The sequence below is a fragment of the Suricata suricatta genome, chromosome 5 (genome assembly GCF_006229205.1).
Source record: "Suricata suricatta isolate VVHF042 chromosome 5, meerkat_22Aug2017_6uvM2_HiC, whole genome shotgun sequence".
NCBI lineage: Eukaryota > Metazoa > Chordata > Mammalia > Carnivora > Herpestidae > Suricata > Suricata suricatta.
In genome coordinates, this window is record NC_043704.1 from 12,210,330 (window position 1) to 12,228,745 (window position 18,416).

At 46.4% G+C, this 18,416-nt stretch overlaps 2 protein-coding genes across 2 annotated transcripts in view; one reads left to right on the plus strand and one right to left on the minus strand.

Annotated features, from left to right (window-relative positions):
* Nucleotides 1–1,310: 1,310 nt before the first annotated feature.
* SMIM11A (small integral membrane protein 11A) overlaps nucleotides 1,311–18,416 on the minus strand; it is a 41,949-nt gene continuing 24,843 nt past the window's right edge. The window contains exons 6-7 of the transcript XR_003908506.1: nucleotides 6,573–6,728; nucleotides 1,311–3,988 (exon numbers count right to left, since the gene is read on the minus strand). The gene's annotated coding sequence lies outside the window, so the exon portion shown is untranslated. The remainder of the gene's footprint in view (nucleotides 3,989–6,572; nucleotides 6,729–18,416) is intronic.
* Nucleotides 3,153–6,932, plus strand: SMIM34A (small integral membrane protein 34A). Its single transcript, XM_029938662.1, has 2 exons — nucleotides 3,153–3,160; nucleotides 6,467–6,932. The coding sequence occupies exons 1-2, from the start codon at nucleotides 3,153–3,155 to the stop codon at nucleotides 6,930–6,932; spliced, it is 474 nt and encodes a 157-aa protein (XP_029794522.1).

Genomic DNA, 18,416 nt, shown 5'->3' on the forward strand with positions numbered 1-18,416 from the left:
TCAGGATGTGCCACTCCAGGATTTTGTGGGGAGGGGCTCCTGGCTTGTAAGCCTCCATGGAGACCTTCTTCATTCCTGGAACAGCCCTCACAAGGGAAGCCAGGAGCTAAGAATAGGGCTTTGCTAAATGAAGATAAGCAGGATGGGCAGCCCTGTCCCCCAGAATTCCTTCACACCTTCTAGGGCCTCCTGTGGCCAAGTCCCTGGGTGGAGGGAAAGGCTCCTGGGAAAGCAGAGCAGGGTGGGAAGGAACTTTGAGACCTGCATTCAGGGGCCTCCCATTCTTGCTGAGTTTCCCAGTGTGCAGCGTTAGCGGGTGCCTCCATCCCTTCCTCACTGCCCCATGGAGTGGCACCCCTGCAGCCAGAACCTTCCTGCACTACGGGGGAGCAAGCTGAAAGCCTGCTGGGGAGCAGGGCTGGAGGCTACAGCCGCAGGCCAATACTCCTAGCACCGGACATCAAGGATGGGAGACTGCTCCTGGAAGCCCTGGGATCCCCCCAAGTCCTGGCCCAAGGGAGAGACAGAGGCAGTACCTTAGCATGTCAGGGGTGCTGTGCCTCACCTGTGGCACCTGTGAGCTGTGTGACACTGGGCAAGTCACTTCTCTGAGCCTGAAAGAGTGTCATCCCTCCTTAAGGAGGAATAGTACTCCTGCCTCACAGGTAAAGAGGCAGAAACCAGGCCGAGAGCACCCAGTACAGAGCTATGCCCTAACCTTGGTTAGTGCCCCTTGGATAGTGTGGATGAGGCCAAAGGCCCCCTTTCTTTGCCTTCCTCATTTTTCTGGAGCTGCTCGCTCCCCACATCCAAGGCCATCATCCTGCTGAGTTGAATGTGGAAACCTTCTGACCTCACAGATGACATACTCCACGAAACCTCCACCTTTGGGGCGCCAGCTGCCCAGGCCTGCCCTCCCTGCCCTGGGGCGCCGGCCATGACAGCCCTCCCATTCAGACACCTCCACAGAAGCAGCTCCTCCCCACGCCTCCCCCTCCCCGGCCTCCCCAGGCTTCCGTCCTGCCCTCAGGGACCAGATGCTGTTGGAATCCACTCTTCTTCCACTTACAGGCGAGGCAACTGTTGCCCATGGTGGGAAGGAACTTGCCCAGGGGCACAGAGGAAGGGCACAGCTGGGACCAGGACCCTGACTCCTGACCCCGTTCTGCCCTTTGCCCCCTGTCATCCAGGACCCCCTTTCCGCCCCTTCTGCCCTCAGCTGGTCGGTGTGGGAAATCTCTGTCCGTGGGGCACAGCCAGAAGACACGGTCCAGCCGTCCCCCTATGGAGAGACCACAGGAGCCCAAATAGAAAGTCCACGAAGTTTTACTTTAAGTAATAGATGCATTTGTTACTGAAAAGAGAGCACACAGACACAGTTAAATTTCTTTATATCCATTAAAAAATATACACTGAGAATTCTACCCCCACTCCTGCCCTCATCGACCCAATTCTCTTCTCTAGATAACTCCCGTTCTTACGTCTCCAGCCATCCTTAAAGCTTTTCAATGCCAAAACAAGCAAACGAGATCTATATGATGCCCCCCCTACTTTTTTACAGAGAGTGAACATACTCTCTTCTTTGCTGTTTTCATTCAACAACACACGTTGGAGACTTTACACACCAGTACACAAAGAGCTTCCGCATTTCCTTGTCACAGTTGCAGAATATTCCGTTGTACTATGTTATGTTATTGAAATTGAATTCATATCCCTTAAGGGTCATCCACTCACAGGGTACAATTCAGTGGTTTCTAGAATATTCACAGAAGAGGTGTGCAACCAGCGCCACAATCAGGTTGGAATCCTTTAGCATCCCTAAAAGAAACCCTGCACCCCACAGTTACCATCCCACACCCCCCACCCCAGCCCTAGGAAACCACTAATCTACTTTCTGTCCTTATAGATCAGTCTCTTCTGGACATTTCATACACACAGAACCATACAATGTCTTGTTCTTTGTAACTGGAGCCTTCCACTTGACATAATGTTTTCAAGGTCCATCCATGTTACAACGCGTGTCCGTACTTCAGCCCTTTTTATTGTCAAATAATATTCCATTGTACGGAGAGACCACATCGTATGCCCCCAGTCATCAGTGGATAGACTTTGGACTGTTCCCACTTTTCAGCTATTACGAGCATCCATATGCAAGTCTTTGTCTGGTGTATGCTCCCACCTCTCCTAGACACAGACCTAAGAGTGGAATTGCTGGGTCCTATGGTCTGTTCTAGAATTTGCTTGTCTAGTCCCCTACTGATGGACATTTGACCAAATGACATCTTAAAAGCCAGCAACCTTACATGTCTAACAGGTGCTGGTCTTATCAGTGAGGATTCAGGAGTAGGGCTGGGCATGGTGGCTCCCTGCTTTTCTTTCCTCCCAGACTCTTACTATTCTAGCACTTTTTGGTTAAATTTACTCCAATTCTGGTGTGGGCTGTGACTCAAGGCTGTGGGAAAAGGAAGCACCACTCCTCACAGGAAGCACTTATCACCTCACTGCCCACTGATCCCTGGGGAACCCAGGCCCCTCCACTGTGTCCCCCCCATCCCATGCCTGTGCCTTCCTGTCTGGGTTTCCTCATCCAGGAGACAGTCCAAGAGGAAGTCGGTGACTCTTGACCATGGAGTTTTCTGACCCTGTGACAACAGGCCTCTGCCACACCTGACCGTCTGTGACGCCTGCGGCAGGTGCAGAGCAGGGGAATTCAGGAACCGTCCAGGCTGTAAGCTGGCGAGCCAGCCTCAGGAAGAGCCAGAGACTCCTTGGTACCAGGATGTTTTTAAAAATGCCTTTGCATTAGACCTCTCAACAAGCTTAAGCCAGGAAGTACTTTGTGTTTAGAGCCAACAGAAGACAGATAGATTTTGATCTCTTGATTAACTGAAGGAGAGACAATGAGTTCTCTGCTAAGCTTCTACTTGGTATTGCCCTAAAATTCTCCAGGTATCATGTTACTCCCTGCTCAGGGGCCTCCAGGCGCCAGACGTCAGTAGGATCTTACAGGGAAGAGTTCTTCTGTCTTCTCTTTCCATGGCCACCTCTTAAACTCGTCTTCCCAAGAATCAAGGAGACCATCCCGTGGAACGTGAGTATTCTGCTTTAAAGCACAGATGGGCTGTTCTAGAATGACTGCTCTGTTTCACAGCATGAAATTGTAAGTGCAAAATGGCACAGAGGAGGTTTGTCTTTCTACCGGATATGTTTATCCATTAAGATACAACCAGTTTAATCTTTTTTTTTTTTTAAAGAAAAGTGAAGAACAATGGACTGCAATAATTAAGGTAGTGAGTTTCCTTCATGTGGAAATGGACTAGTTTTAAAATAATTTAAAGTTCTTGGTGGGGTATACTTTCTATGTATTTGAACATATCACATCCATCTCTAGCTCACAGGAAAGCCCTGAGCCCATACATATGTTCAAAGTTCCAATAAGTTCTTTGGCTCTAATTGAGGTTTATGACATTCCTGTTGGGTTGACTTTTTGTTTCTGTTTTTGTTTTCTTTTTTGTTTACTTTTTTAAAAATAATTATGGGAATCTTCCCCCTTCCAAACTTTGGGTTCTCAAGCCTGTCCACCAACCATGGTATAAAATTTCTGATCATTGTATTGTTTTCTGTGAGTGGCCGATTTTATATAATTAATAACTTTGTAGAGTTACTTTTAAACAGTTTGTCCCTTCTTCAAAAAGTAGTAAGATTATTCACTTGTTCTGAAGATGAACTGCAGTGAAACAATACCAGCCTCTCTGAATCTTGAATTAGCAAAACGAAATAGCAACAAACAAGTATCAAATAGAAAGCATTTGTGGAGCGGCTCTAGTCTAGCCAGGAGGCTGTGGGATTTATCTTCTGGCACATCTGAAGACGCCTGTGTTCACACAGGGCAAGAAACGGGGATTTGAGCTGGTGAAGTTCAATTAGAAAATGTCTCGCCGTTTCATGTACTACTTCTGTGGCTTTCATTCTGTTTGCACTGGCTCTCCTAGGAGAGAAAACAGTTTTGAATTAAACAGCAATTAAGATTTTAATCTTTTGGTCTTGGAAGGGCACACGGGGTCATTACCCAGGGGCGCTTTACCACAGAAACCAAAGAGGTGCCCACGTGTACCCATTCCTTTTTAAATTAACTTCTTTTTGAAGATAAATACACACGGGACAAAATGTACGAAAGGGCTCCTGTGAAACGTGCATCTCGTCCTCTATTCTTTTCCCCAAGTGCCTCCGCAGGTCCCAATTTCTTGTGTATTCTCCCGGAGATATTTTATCATATATGAGCTTCAAGCAAATAAAATATCCTCCCCTCTTATGCATAGGATTATATACTATCACATGGTTAGCTTACTTTATCATACATTAATATTTAGTACCGCCGCCCCAAACCTCTATTACTTTTTATAGCTCCATAGCACTCCGCATAATGGATGTTCCAGAAAGTGTTAAACTGTCCCCTAATTAACATTATTCAGGCTGTTCTTAAGCATTGGTTGTCATAAGCAATGCTTACACATGCATTAGTGTGGACGTTTACTAGCATATCTTAGGATAAATTCCTACAGGGAGAGCGTTTGGTCAAAGGTAAGTGCGTTCGTAATGGTGATGGATACCCGGACTGGGTCTTCCGTATTGGTTTGGTGAATTTACACTCTTTCTAGCATTAAGCAAATGCCTGAAAATGTACTCTGAAACATTAGTTTTCAAACTTTATAGATCAGAAAATGTTACCTTGTTGTGGTGTTAATTTGCACTAACCTTATTATGGGTAATACTGAGAAGCCTTTTTTTTATGTTCCAGATCTCCTTTTTCTTCTGTGACCTGATTGCCCACACTGCTTTGCATGTTTTTCTATGGAGGCTTCGGACTTTTTTAATAGGACTGAAGGCTATTAAGAAATTTAGTGGCTCCTGGGTGGCTCAGTTGAGCGTCTGACTCTTGATTTCAGCTCAGGTCAAAATCCCAGGGTCGTGAGATTGAGCCCAGCATCAGGCTCTGCACTGAGCATGGAGCCTGCTTAAGATTCTCTCTGTTTCTCTCCCTCTACCACTCCCCTGCTCTCTCTCTCTTAAAAAAAGTACTTTTAAAAAAAATTTTTAAATATTTATTTATTTTTGAGAGAGAAAGAGCGAATGTAAGTGGGGGAGGGGCAGAGAAAGAAGGAGACCCAGAATCCCAAGCAAGTTCCAGGCTCTGAGCTGGGAGCACAGAGCCTGATGTGGAGCCTGAACTCACAAGCTATGAAATCATGACCTGAGCCAAAGTCAGATGCTTAACTGACTGAGCCATTCAGGTGCCCTATTAACAAGAGTACTTTTTAAAGGTTTATTTTATTTTTTGAGAGTGAGTGAGTAGGGGAGGGGCAAAGAGAAAGGGAGACAGAGGATCTGAGGCGGGCTTAGTACTGACAGCAGAGAGCCTGAGGCGTGACCTGGGCTGAAGATGGTCACTTAACCAAGTGAGCCGCCCAGGTGCCCTGCTTGCCCCCACCTCATTTTTTTAATTTAAGAAATTTAGTGATAAAATTTCAGTTTTTCTCCAGTTTGCCATTTGTCTTTGGGTTTTATGGTATGCCATAACTTTAAAGGTTCCTATGTAGTTGAATTTAAAGTTTTCTACCTTCATTTTTTTCCTTTTGAGTTTTCATGTTATATTTGGGAAGGGATATCCCACACTGCAATAACGAAGGAAAAAAATCTGCCACGTTGTTTTTCCAATATTTAAATAGTTTCTTTTTTTACGTTAAGATCTTATTTATCTGGACTGTTTTTTGAACATAAGGTGAGAGATGGTCCATCAATGCTCTATATTGTTCCAACACTACTTCTCGAATAATCCAGCTGTTCCCTACTCATCAGAAATACCTCTTTATTATCTACTCGTTGATAGTATTTTCACCCTGTTCCATTATTCTACATATCTGTGTATCAGTAGCTATTGTAGTTTTATGGAGAGACTTTTAAGGGGGAGTTGCACCCAGTTCTGGAGAGCACCCTCCCCCCCCTCCCCCGGTGCCCTTTGCAAAGCCCAGTTAAGCTGCAGCTGGGCTGTGGGCAAATAAAGCATTCATTCATTCATTGTTAAAAAACGTAAATTATTTTTCTGGCTGGCTCCTTTTAAATTTCTGGCTAGGCTAATTTCCACTTGCTCATTGTTTTCAGATGTTTCCCAGTTCGTTTTGAGAGCTAATTTTTCAATATGCATAGTTTGTCTATTTCACAAAGAAATTCTACTGATATTTTTATTGCAAATTATGTTAGTTGCATCGATTACTTTAGGGACAACTAATATCTGTATGATGTTGCATCTCCCATTTAAGAACGTGGTGTTTTGGAATCCTTTTGATTTTTAAAAAAGTATTGATATATATATGTTGTTGGGCTCTGGCCCATTCAACAGAGAGAGCCCCGTCAGGCAGCCCCATGTTTCCCACTGATGTGAGGATCACACTGTCACTGGCTTGGCCAGGCGGCCCTCAGCCCAGGATTCTGGGTCTCATCCAGATATCTGTTTCTCAGTGATCAAGTGGACTCCTCAGGGAACCCTCCTCAACCAGACCCAGGCCAGCACTGACCTAGGCCACCTGCTGAGGGACCACATGGAGGGGAAGAATGGCACCAACTCCACCAGGGCCTTGAAGCTTCCAGATGGGACCAGCGCCGCCTGGTACATTCTCACCATCATTGGCATCTACGGAGTGGTTTTCCTCTTCCGGTTGGCCAGCAACATCCTCAGGAAAAATGACAAATCATTGGAAGATATTTACTATTCAAATTTGACCTCCGAACTCAAAACAAAAAATCTCCAAAGAAAGGTGGCCAAATGCTCTACGCTGCCCATTAGCGACAGAGCCGTCCTGCAGTCCAACCAGGCCAGCCTGGAACCGAAATTTAAAAACAGTGGATGCCAAACTGAAATCCAAGGGATCCCCTGAAAGTCCAGGCAAACAGACCTCCACAGAAGAGGCTGAAACTTCATGCAAGGGGGAGCAGCTTTGAGTCTACCTTGAACCTTGAGAGAGGAGTCCAGTCCTTGAGGGGTACTAGAAGAACATTACTGGGGCTCTACTGACCCAGAGGAATATTATTTTAAGAGAAGAACAATAAGAACTTAAGAATAAAGAGAAGAATAATTGTGACATGACCAGGCCCTGGCAAAACACACAATAAATATTTGCTGAATGAATGAAGGACGCTAGTGCGTCAGTTGAGTTCCTTACAATGAGAGCTATTTCACTGGGAACAATAGGTCCTAACAGTTTTCACTGGGCACTTTCTTCTGGTGGAAATGTCCAGTCTCCAGACAAAATATAGTGAGCCCAGAACTTGAACAAAGGGATTCATTGTTCTCAAGGAAGGAAGTACCAGTAAAACCTTGGATTGCAAGTAACTTGGTCTGCCAATGTTTTGCAAGACAAGCAAACATTTCTAATAAATTTTAACTTGATAAATGAATGATATCTTGCAATATGAGTAGAACGTGATGCCAAATGTCTCAAGATCACAACTGAGCCAATGGTTCTTGACATTCACTTCGATATACAAGTGCTTTGGATTACAAGCATGTTTCTGAAACGAATTATGCTGGCAAACCACCGTTTCACTGGAGTTCCAGCAAGCCCAGGTAATTGGATTATTCTTGTTTACCATTCCTCTGTGTGTTTGCAAAGTACATTATCTCACTTGGGTCTTTGGAGCAGCCGTGGGGGCTGGGCAAGCATCCAGCCTCAGCCCTTGCGGATTCCTTTTTGCCTACACGTCCCAGGCATTTGTCTGCCTTCAAGCCAGATATTATTTCCTCCAGAAAACCGTCTCCCTTGGCCCAGCCTCTGACAGATGTGCTTTTCAAAAATATCAATACTAAGGGAACGTTGGTGCCTGCATGCGTGGGTGGCTCAGTTGTTAAGCGTCTGGCTCTTAATTTTGGCTCAGGGCATGATCTCATTGTTTGTGAGCTCGAGCCCCGCATCAGGCTCTGTGCTGACACTGCGTAGCCTGCTTGGGATTCTGTCTCCCTGTCTCTCTGCCCCTCCTCTGCTTGCTCTGTCTCTCTCTTTCTCCAGATAAATAAGTAAACATTTAAAAAAAACTTAAAAAACATATCAATACTCACATAAAAATAATAAACGTTAACGTAAAAGGACCTGGTATGTAACAGGCACTAAGCATTGTTCTACATGTGTTGTTTCATTTTCCTCTTGCCCATCTCTGTATCCCCACGTGCTGTGCTGACTCCATGGTAACACCCACAAAGAAAGCTGGAGACAAACTATACAGTCATGTGAACAGAGGAAGTTTCATATAAAGAGTTATCCAATGGGGCACCTGGGTGGCTCAATGGGTTAAGCGTCCGACTTCAGCTCAGGTCATGATCTCACAGTTGGTGGGTTAGAGCCCCGTGTCGGTCTCTGTGCTGACAGAGCACTCTGTCTCTGTCTCAAAAATAAATAAACATTAAAAAGTTTTTAAAAAACAGTTATCCAAGTATGATAAACTATAAAAGTATAAAAAGAGCTCTGAAACATATCCTCAGGTTGAGGGAGAGTGTCCAGGAAAGGACAAACTTAGAAGGAGGTCCCCACCCCCAGGCTGAGGTTCAGGGCCCATTGGCAAAGCTCCGGTTGCAGCCACTGGAAGGTGGGAAAGTTTGGGGGGGTGGCCTGGGCGTGAGCTGGGCCACAGTCTCTGGGCAGTAGAACAAATTTTCCAGGGCACATGACACCCAACCCTGGTGGACAGATGCGCAGAGAGACTTGGGGAGGCAGGGGCTGCTCACTGGCAGGAGGGCACATGGTCACCTGTGATGGCAGCCATGGTAACAGCTCCTGCGGGAGAGGCCTGCCAAGGGTAGTAGACGGCAAGTAAGAGTGTTGATACTCTTCTATGGGCTGAACGTTCATGTCTCCCCAAATTTGTGTGCTGAAGCCCTAATCTCCATTATAATGGTATTTAGAAGTGACATCCTTGGTGGAGCACCTGGGTGGCTCAGTTGGTTAAGTGTCCGGCTTCTGCTCTGGTCATGATCTCATGGTTCGTGGGTTCGAGTCCCATGTCAGGCTCTGTGCTGACAGCTAGCTCAGAGCCTGGAGCCTGCTTTGGATTCTGTATCTCCCTCTCTCTCTGCCCCTCCCCTGCTCACACTCTGTCTCTGTCTCTCAAAAATAAATAAAAAACATAAAAAAAGAAGAAGAAAAAGAAGTGACATCCTTGGGAGGTATTAGTTTTAGATTAGGTCATACGGTTGGGGCCCCCATGATGGGATCAGAGTCCCTGTCTGAAGAAAGACACAGAGCTCTCTCTCTTTCTGTGTAAAACAATAAGGTGGCAAACCAGGAAGAGTCCTCACCAGACACGAAATCTGCCAGCACCTTGATCTTGGACTCCCAGTCTTCAGAACCGAGAGAAATAAATATCTGTTGTCTAAGCCCCCATTCTATGGTATTTTGTTATGATGGTCCAAGCTGACTAAGACACAGTGTCAGAGAAAGAGCAGCACTGGACCCTTACTAAGGGTGGACATGCTGTATTCAGATGGCTGCAGTAGGGGAGGGGGACTCCAGTACAGACTGAGCTCCACTCCAACAGAGACAAAGGCAAGAGCAGATAAGGAACAAAAATGGACTGCAGCCATGTGGCCATGGAAGATTCCAGAAGGGGGTAGGTAAAGGATTACTGAAAATGGTTTGGCAATCTGGGTTGTACACAAGGTACACGTTGTGGGGACAATGCACATTTTGTGGCCTTGCAACACTGTTTTCTTGAGCGAAGATTCAGCTCGGGGCTGGGGTCACCTTTATGGACACAGCCTAGTGGAGGTGGAAGCCAGTTTGGTCAAGTTTCTTAGCACAGTGTGCAGGTGAGTCCTCTGTGCCAGATGGAGTTCAGAGTTCACAGGGGTTCACTGGCAGGCGGAGCCTGGCCTGGGCTATGGGGCACATGATATCTGCATCAGAAGGGCATGGAAAACAACCCTCTGGGCATCACACAGACCGTGGTGCCAGGCTCCCCTGTGCGTGCCCACCAGCCTCAGTCTCCCTAAGCTGAGGGAATCATTTCCTGTTCCTCAGAGACCCAGGTAGCCCTGTGAACATCTCTACCCAGTGGCCACATTCCTCCACCAAGGTCTGAACCCCAGCCTTGGGAAGGGACTCACCTCCAAATTTGTCCTTCCCTGGTCACTCTTCTTTAGTTCTGGAGACCTTTAGAGTTCTCTTTCGAGTTTTAGAGTTCTCTTTACATCTTTATAGCCTCTCCCCTCTCAGTTAGGAATTCTGTGTCTTAAACATGCATACCTTATTGTGTGGCTCCTGATTGCATCCAGAATGATACAAGGTTTAAGTTAAAGAATGAAAGCAAGCTTGAGCCGTGGTAGATGAAGTCTAACAGTCCTCTGAACCCTGAGGTTACAGGAAGCCTTTAATATAACCTGCGCTGGTAAGCAGATAATGGGCCACTTCTTTCATTGAGCGTGGTGAGAGATTCATGCTCAGCTTGGGGTGTGATCCACTACAACCAGACGTTAGTCATAGAAAGCAAGAAACAGAGCCCGTGGGATTGTAAGCCTTTCACTGGTTCTACATTTACTATAACCTGAGTTAAACCAACCAATAAACTCATACTCAACACCTGCACTGTGCACAACACTTTGCTACATAAAACCTAAGACTTCTTTGGTTTGTGTAGCTTACAGCCTGGAAGATGTAAAAGACATAGGTTTACTTTAGGACAATGCATATATTAAGCAAGAGGTTCCATTGGACCGTACATAATTAACTATAAAGAGGGTGACGGCAGGTGCTCCGAGGTCAGGAGGGAAAACAAACCACATATTTACTTGTACTGAGGCTGCTTCCCAGATAACGACCTATAACCCACTTTTTCTTTCCCTCCCTCTCTTTTCAGCTCTCAACCTCATCTTTCTGAAGCAGCCTAATCAACGTAGCACTTTACATCAGCACAATGCACGTGATTCTTGTCATGTGATTCCCCAGACACACTTTAGGGGCCCTGAGGTATGTGCTGTTCACCTGTGACACCAAATGTGGGATCTCCACACCAACACCCAGTTCTCCAACCCTCCAGACCCCAGTTGGGAGTCCTACAATTCAATTCCATTCTGATACTAACTGTCCAGAGTTAGTACAGACTGCACAGGATGGCTCTCACTCCAGATGCCAGTCTCAAGTTCCAAACTGTCACTTGTGTGACCAACTGGCTCTAAATCAGAGGTTCCCTTAACACCCTCCCCAGGTTCAGTAATTCTCTTGAACAGTGTGAGAAATAAGCCCACTGACCCAATCAAAGGAGGGACACAGAGACTCAGAGCACAGTGAAGGGAGGCTTTAATCACCATTCTTACAAGAGTAGGTGTCTGATGGACAGGCACACTTGGAGCAGTTACAGCAGACAATTTATCTCCTAGTGTGCAAGTTTCTCCCCAATTCCTCATTGGCTGAGCTCTACATAGGTAAGTCCCTCCCCTGGCTCCTCATTGGCGGAGCACTGCAGAGGTTACAGCCTTACCTGAAAGTCGCCTGTGCCCATGTAAGGCAAAAAGTAGTCTGACTGGAACAAATGTACATCCCCGGAGGGACACAGTGACTTTCAGTCCCTCCTCCCTTTGTTCTTTGGCACATGCTCATTGCAAAGCCTGCGAAAATAAGCCCTTGAAATGGAGAGGGAACGAAGAATCAGGAAGCGAAGTGTCTAAGGGTTTGGGACTCCATTGTGGAAGAAGGGGGGAGGTTCATACATTTTCCAATAGGTTGTAAACCTATTGTTAATTAGCACAGCTTTTATTTGGTTATTTCTGAAAATGAATCATCTCCCTTACTTCTCACAAACAGCACTCAGCTTGAACAGAACTCAGGAAAGGATTTTACTGACTAGATTACCAGTTTACTATGAAGGATACAGGAAGAGCCATTGGGCGGGGTGTGAGACCCTACCCCCTCGGGTCAAACTGGACCCTAAAATACCAACTATTGTTTCACACGCTCACTCCCATTTTGGTAAATAATTAAAGTTTGAGCAACTGGGCTCTGAAAAGACCCTAAGATGTAACTTGATAATGAACATTGTGACCTAAAGATTAACCTGTTTTTCAAGACTCTGTTAAACAACCCTGCCCCTTTACTAAGACCTGGCCCAGACAAGGTCAGCAGGTTGAAAGTCACCTAGTCACTGTCCTGCAGTATCTTAGGTATCCAACTATGACCTGTCATTTTAAAAGAGTAAGAACTTTAAAATAATAGGTTCCCGCCAAAACTAACGACTGTGTATTACAATATAATTGGCTACCATGAAATGCTGTAATTGTAATTGGTTAACTAAATGATGACTTATTTTGCCTTGCCAAAACCCTTAAAAACTCTGAGCCCTTGCTCGGTGGTGCTCTCTTCCAAGAACTTACGTGTGCCCAGGAGGGGCCATTCAGCCGAACTAAAATAAAACCCTATTAATCAACTCCAGTTTCTTGGGGATTCGACTCTCGGTGACTGACATTGGGAAGAAAGGTCTAGCAGGGGTACGGGGGCAGGGGGAAGGGTGCAAAGCTTCCAAGGTCTCTGAGGGGCACCACCTTCCCAAGTACCTCCATGAGTTCACCAACTGAAAATCTTTCTGAATCCCATTTTTAGGGGATATTACATAGGCTTCAATTATGTAGGCACCATTGATCTAATCAGTGGCCCGCTGGTGATTTAATCCAATCTCCAGCCCCTCTCTCCTCCCTGGAAGTTGGATGTGGGACTGAAAGTTCCAATCTTCTAATCACACTGTTGGTTCCTATGGCAACCATCCTGGTATCTCAGGGCCCACCAAGGTCACCATGTTAGCATAAACTCAGGTACAGTTGCAAGGGGCTTGTGAGAAATAATAAAATGTTCTTCTCACTCAGGACCCTCCATGGGTTTTGGAAGCTCTGTGCTAGGGATGAGGCACAGGCCGAATGCAGGCATGCATTATGGGGCAGGCAGGCAGAGGCCCAGGCACTGTGATGGGAGCAGCAAGACAGAGACACACAGTCTCTTGGCCAAGGCAGAGTGTCAAGAGGCCACACAGGGCAAACCAATATGAGCAAAGCTGGAGGTGACCCGAGATCTTTGGGAGCAGAGAAGGGGCAGGTAACCCTGGCCAGAAAGCATGGGGGACAGGGGAGGGGGATGTAAAGGACAGCTCCAGGAGAAGGGTGGCCCATCACAGACCTGACATGTAAGAAATGCCCCTCCAGAGGGACAGAGTCTGTGCGGATCACTTTCAGAGGGTGCCATGGTCTGTCTTAGGTTCTTCATGGCATATGGACCGCCCCCTTCCCCCCAAATTAGACTCCTCCTCCCAGACCTGGCGACATGACCACATCAGTGCACACGACAGAAGACACATCTTCCACAGGCTGTGAACTCTTTGTAAGAAAAGCATGGGCAAAGTGTTGGTAATGTGGGATGATTACGTTGCAACCCAACTGAAAAATTGATCAATAAACCTCAAGTCAGGGTAGAAAAAGAGGTTTATGTCATCCACCGTCAGCATTAGCCATACGGCCATATAATTTGACACACTGGAAAATTTAATGAAGTGAAACCAACAAGCAGGATTATGTTGATGAGTCTTCAGTACAAGTCGTAAATGTTAAATTAAGCCGCATCATTTCGATGACATGGATTTCTGGTTGCTTTCCCATGTGCACAAATCCTCCAGTTCTTTAGAGAGTATTATTATTGTAATTAGTATTTGCCAGGGAGATGCTGAGCTGTCTGCCCCCAAGTCATATTCTTCCTGCGTTGTCTGTAACCCTGATTATGTGGAGCTTCTGCCCCAAGCTGTCACCAAAGCCCAGACAAGCACATTCATGTGAGTCCCTTTATTAGTCCAAAGTGTGGGGGAAGCTGCTGCCTCTCTAAACCAAGCAGAGCCCTTGATCACACACCCCCTGCCTTGCAAATCCATTTGGTACAGTTATATTAGAAAGTTTAATTAGCAGAAAACAAGTGGGGGTCCCAGCTGGAGCCCAGGCTGCATCCCCCGCTGGGGTCAGATGTGTTTGAACAACTGTTGGTGGGACTTTCTGCACAAAGGAGAGAGGACAGATCTGTTCCTAGGGAAAGAGAGGTGCAGAGAAGCAAAGGTGGGCCTCTCTTGAAGTCCAAGTGCCAGAAGTCCAAGCAAGAGTCCTGAGATTTATTGGGGGACTGCTGATGTCACAGCATACCCCGAAACTCGTGATGGGTGGGGAGCGGAATATACAGATTGGCTTGAGTCTGGAGCAGGAGTTGGCATGGCCTCCTCCAGAAGGGCCTGAGCTTCCTGGGAGATGCCTGAACACCTGAACCCAACTCCCGGTACTGTCAAAAAGAGGGGTAGGGAGAGGCGCCTGGGGGGCTTAGTCGCTTAAGCATCTGACCTTGGCCCAGGTCATGATCTCACAGTTCATGAATTTGAGCCCTGCAGCGGGTTCTGTGCTGACAGCTCAGAGCCTGGAGGCTGCTTCTGTGTCTCCCTCTCTCTCTGCCCCTCCCCCGCTTGAGCATGCTCTCTCTCAAGAGAATAAACACTAAGATTAAAAAAATGTAAGAGAAGAGGGGTAGGGAAAATACAAGCAGGGTGTACAACCATGTATCCATTAAAGGTGCAACAGGGAGGGAAGAGAACTAACATTACCGAATAGCAGGTGCTCTGACATACACCAGCCAAGACGACCCCTCAGAAACTCCATAAGGTGGGTCCTGTTAGGGAACTGAGGCTCAGAGATGTTAAGAAACCTTCCTGGGTCCCTCAGCTGGCAAGAGGTCCAAAGCTCGGTTTATGAGATTCACAAGTCCACATGCTGTTTCTACTAAGTCTTTGTCCACAATCCACTTTTATTTTCAATAAATGCAAGGAGGGGGAAGGCTACTAGTTTGATTGAGTTGTATTTCTGTCTCATGCCGTGTGTGCGCAGCAGGTCACCTGGCACTCTGCTCTGTGTTATTACTTCCCTTTCTCGGACACCCAGGTTTCTGGAACAGTCCGTTTCTGAAACACTGCTGGTCTCATGTTGGTGGAATGAGCTCCGGAGAGTCTCATCTGGACGATTAAATGCTCCAGCCCGAAAGGATAGCCATTCAGTCCACCCACCACTCCTTGGCTAGAATTAACCACCCGCGGCTCCCAACCAGAAGGGGGTGGGGAAATGCTCTCTTACTACCGCGTGTCTGGAAGGCCAAGAGCCAAAGTCCAGAGCGCAGTACTAACAGATACCATAGAGTTGAACCACATACGGAGTTCTCAGACCATGTGCTATGGACTGAAGGTTTGTGCCCTCCAAAAGTTCAGGTTGAAATCCTAACCTCCACTGCAGTAGATTAGGAGGCGGAGCCTTGGGGAGGCTAACTGGGTCATGAGGACGAAGACCCCACAATGGAATTAGTGTCCTCAAAAGAAGAGACGGGAAAGCTTGCCTCTCTCTACTCTTCATGTGAGGATCGAACAATAACACGGTCATCTGCAAACCAGGGGGTGGGCATTCACCAGATAAGGGATCCATGGGCCCTATGATCTTGAACTTGCCAGCCTCCAGAGCCGTGAGAAATAAATGTTTGCTGTTTAAGCCCCCCAGTCCCTGGTAACTTGTTACGCAGCTGGAACAGACTGAAACACCGTGTTCCGTGGGGTCCTCAGGCCACTCTAGGGAGCAAAGAGGAGCCCAAACCCATCTCCTACTTTTCCTCTTCTGCATTTATATAAAACAAGCATTTCTATATTAAAAAGTCATACAAAGTGGTTTTATGTTTATGTGTTATATAAACACGTTTATGTTCCTTTCAGAATTAACCCCGCCAGCTCCACTGTTCTGCACCCTATAGCCCTCCCCCCTCCACCCCTGCCCCAGAGCCTGATGAAAACTTGTTCTAAGCCAGGGATTCTCACCTTGGTTTCGCTTTAAAAGCATGCAGATACTTGCAAAAATACTTGACGATGCCCAGGCCTCACCCTAGACCATCAGAACCTCCGGGCTTGCGGCCCAGCTGTAAACAATTCGGTAAGCTTCCCAGATGATTCCTCCGTGCTCCCCATTCAGCACCAGACAAACCCCAAAAGCAGTTTTAAACTCTGTGGGCTTGTTCTTGTCTGCCAGGTGAGGGCCCTAGGAGAAGCCAGAGATGGGAGTTCGCCTCGGCCAAATGAGGCAAGAAGGCAGCTGACCAATGCCGAAGAGAATTTGGAAGTTACTTTGACTAATGGTTCCGCTCCTTCCTAGCAGTGGGAGCTGAGAAGAAGACAGGAGGAAGCCATGGAGGGAGTGCCCAGCGGGCGCCCTGCCGCTCTGGGCCAGGCCCGAGGGTGGCACTCTCTGTGCCCACCGTCACTCAGCTGCAGAGAATCCGGGAAGCGCAGCTGGAGACCCGAGTCCTCTGTCAGGCCTTTAAAATCCACACACATGTGTACACACAGCACAGGCCACACACATTCACAGATGCACACGTTTGCACACATTCGCACACCCCTACGAACACACGTACGTATCCCACACACATACACATGAACACCCATTTGTGAATCTGCAAACACACACGCACACACACATGTAAACACACCCACACATAACACACACACATACATACTTCCACACACATATACACACTCTATACACACCCACCCACACACGCTTACACCTACACTCACACACATCTTTCCTGTTCCACAAGAAAAAGGTAAATTTTTAGGGCAAATGAAAGCAGCTTTCGCCTTGCCCAATCCTTTCATGTTACATGTGAGGAAAAGCAGCTCTGGAGAGGGTCGGGGAATATGAGAACCCCTCCCTGGTCCCTGTCACCTCTCCTCAGCTCGAGTCTCCTGAGCTCTATGACATACATAAGAAGGTGTTTTTTGTTTGTTTTTTTTAAGAATCCATTTTGTAGAAAAAATTATGACTGCAGATTCTTCTCTTGATGGCAAGGCAGGAAGAAGGACCCCTCTGCTGTCTTCCTAGACAACTCGTCCTGGAAATGGAGCAAGAATCCTTCCAAACCCATGGGCTGCGGTGAGGTTGGGAAGGACGCTGTGTGCAGAGGAGCAGGCTGTCCCCAGCACTAAGGGCTCACAAACCCTCACATGACCTCACACGACAGACATGTTTCACTGGGAGCGTTTTCCCAACAGCAAGTTTGGGGAGGATGCAGAGGTCTGACACACACATGCTCACACACGTACGGTGACAGGTTCACTTACGAGTTGTGAGCTGGGTTCGTGCTCAGCTCTTTTTCTTTCCTGCTCCGCCTGTTGTGGGGGGTGCCAGGCTCTGTGCCTCAGAGGAGGTTCAATGTGCCAGGCCAAAAGGTTGAGGGTAGGGCCTCTCCTTGTGCATGGATTCTGTGACTCCTCCTTTGGCTGGCTTCCTCCAAACCCACGCCCCCACGCCCTCTATAACTAACCCCCAAAGGCATCTAAATTTGTACATTTTATACCAAATTCCTCTTGTCATTGTTTGCTAGTTATATTGCCAGATTTACTGATTTTTTATTAAAAATTTTTAATATTTTTTAAATTTATTTTTGAGAGACAAAGAGAGCACAAGCAGGGGAGGCTCAGAGAGAGAGGGAGACACAGAATCTGAAGCAGGCTCCAGGCTCTGAGCTAGCTGTCAGCACAGAGCCCGACATGGGGCTCAAACCCACAAACAGTGAGATCATGACCTGAGCCGAAGCTGGACTCTTAACCCACTGAGCCACCCAGGCACCCCATGCCAGAGTTACTTATAATTAATGATGTTAAAACAGTGAGGTGCCATTTTTGCCAATCAGATTGCCAAAGATTAAAGATCACTAATATCAAGTGATGGTAGCAATCTGCAAAGTACAAATTGGTACAAACTAGTACAAACTTTTTAGTGGATGATTTGACAATATCCACCAATATTTAAACCATGCTTAGCTTTTGACCCCTTCTTCTCCCTACCCATCTATAGATGTGTATATCTACATTCTACCTTCATAACTATGAGGAGATATTCATCATGGCATTATTTTTTTGTAACTTTATTTATTTTTTTAGAATATAACACTATTTTTTTCACATATGCAATTATTTTCCATCATTTACAATACAGTAGTTACAATGACACTCCAAATGGATAAGCAAAGTAAAAACTCAGAACCCCAACTTCTATTTCATGTAATTAGACTTATACAGAAATTAGAAGGTTAAGTAACAACTAGTTAATCACCTAATTTCACAGCTATCTGAAGTGGCAATCATTATATAGCAGCTTATCTATGATACGTTCAAGATAAATGATACAATTTGTTACTTGCCCATAAGCTAAAACACAGCCTGCTTAATACCTTTCCTTAAATTCCACCTCTATACTACAATATACTTGAGGTCCATGCAAAAAAGTAGCTACCTTTTATATAGGAAATGGATGATTAAGTCTTTGGTGT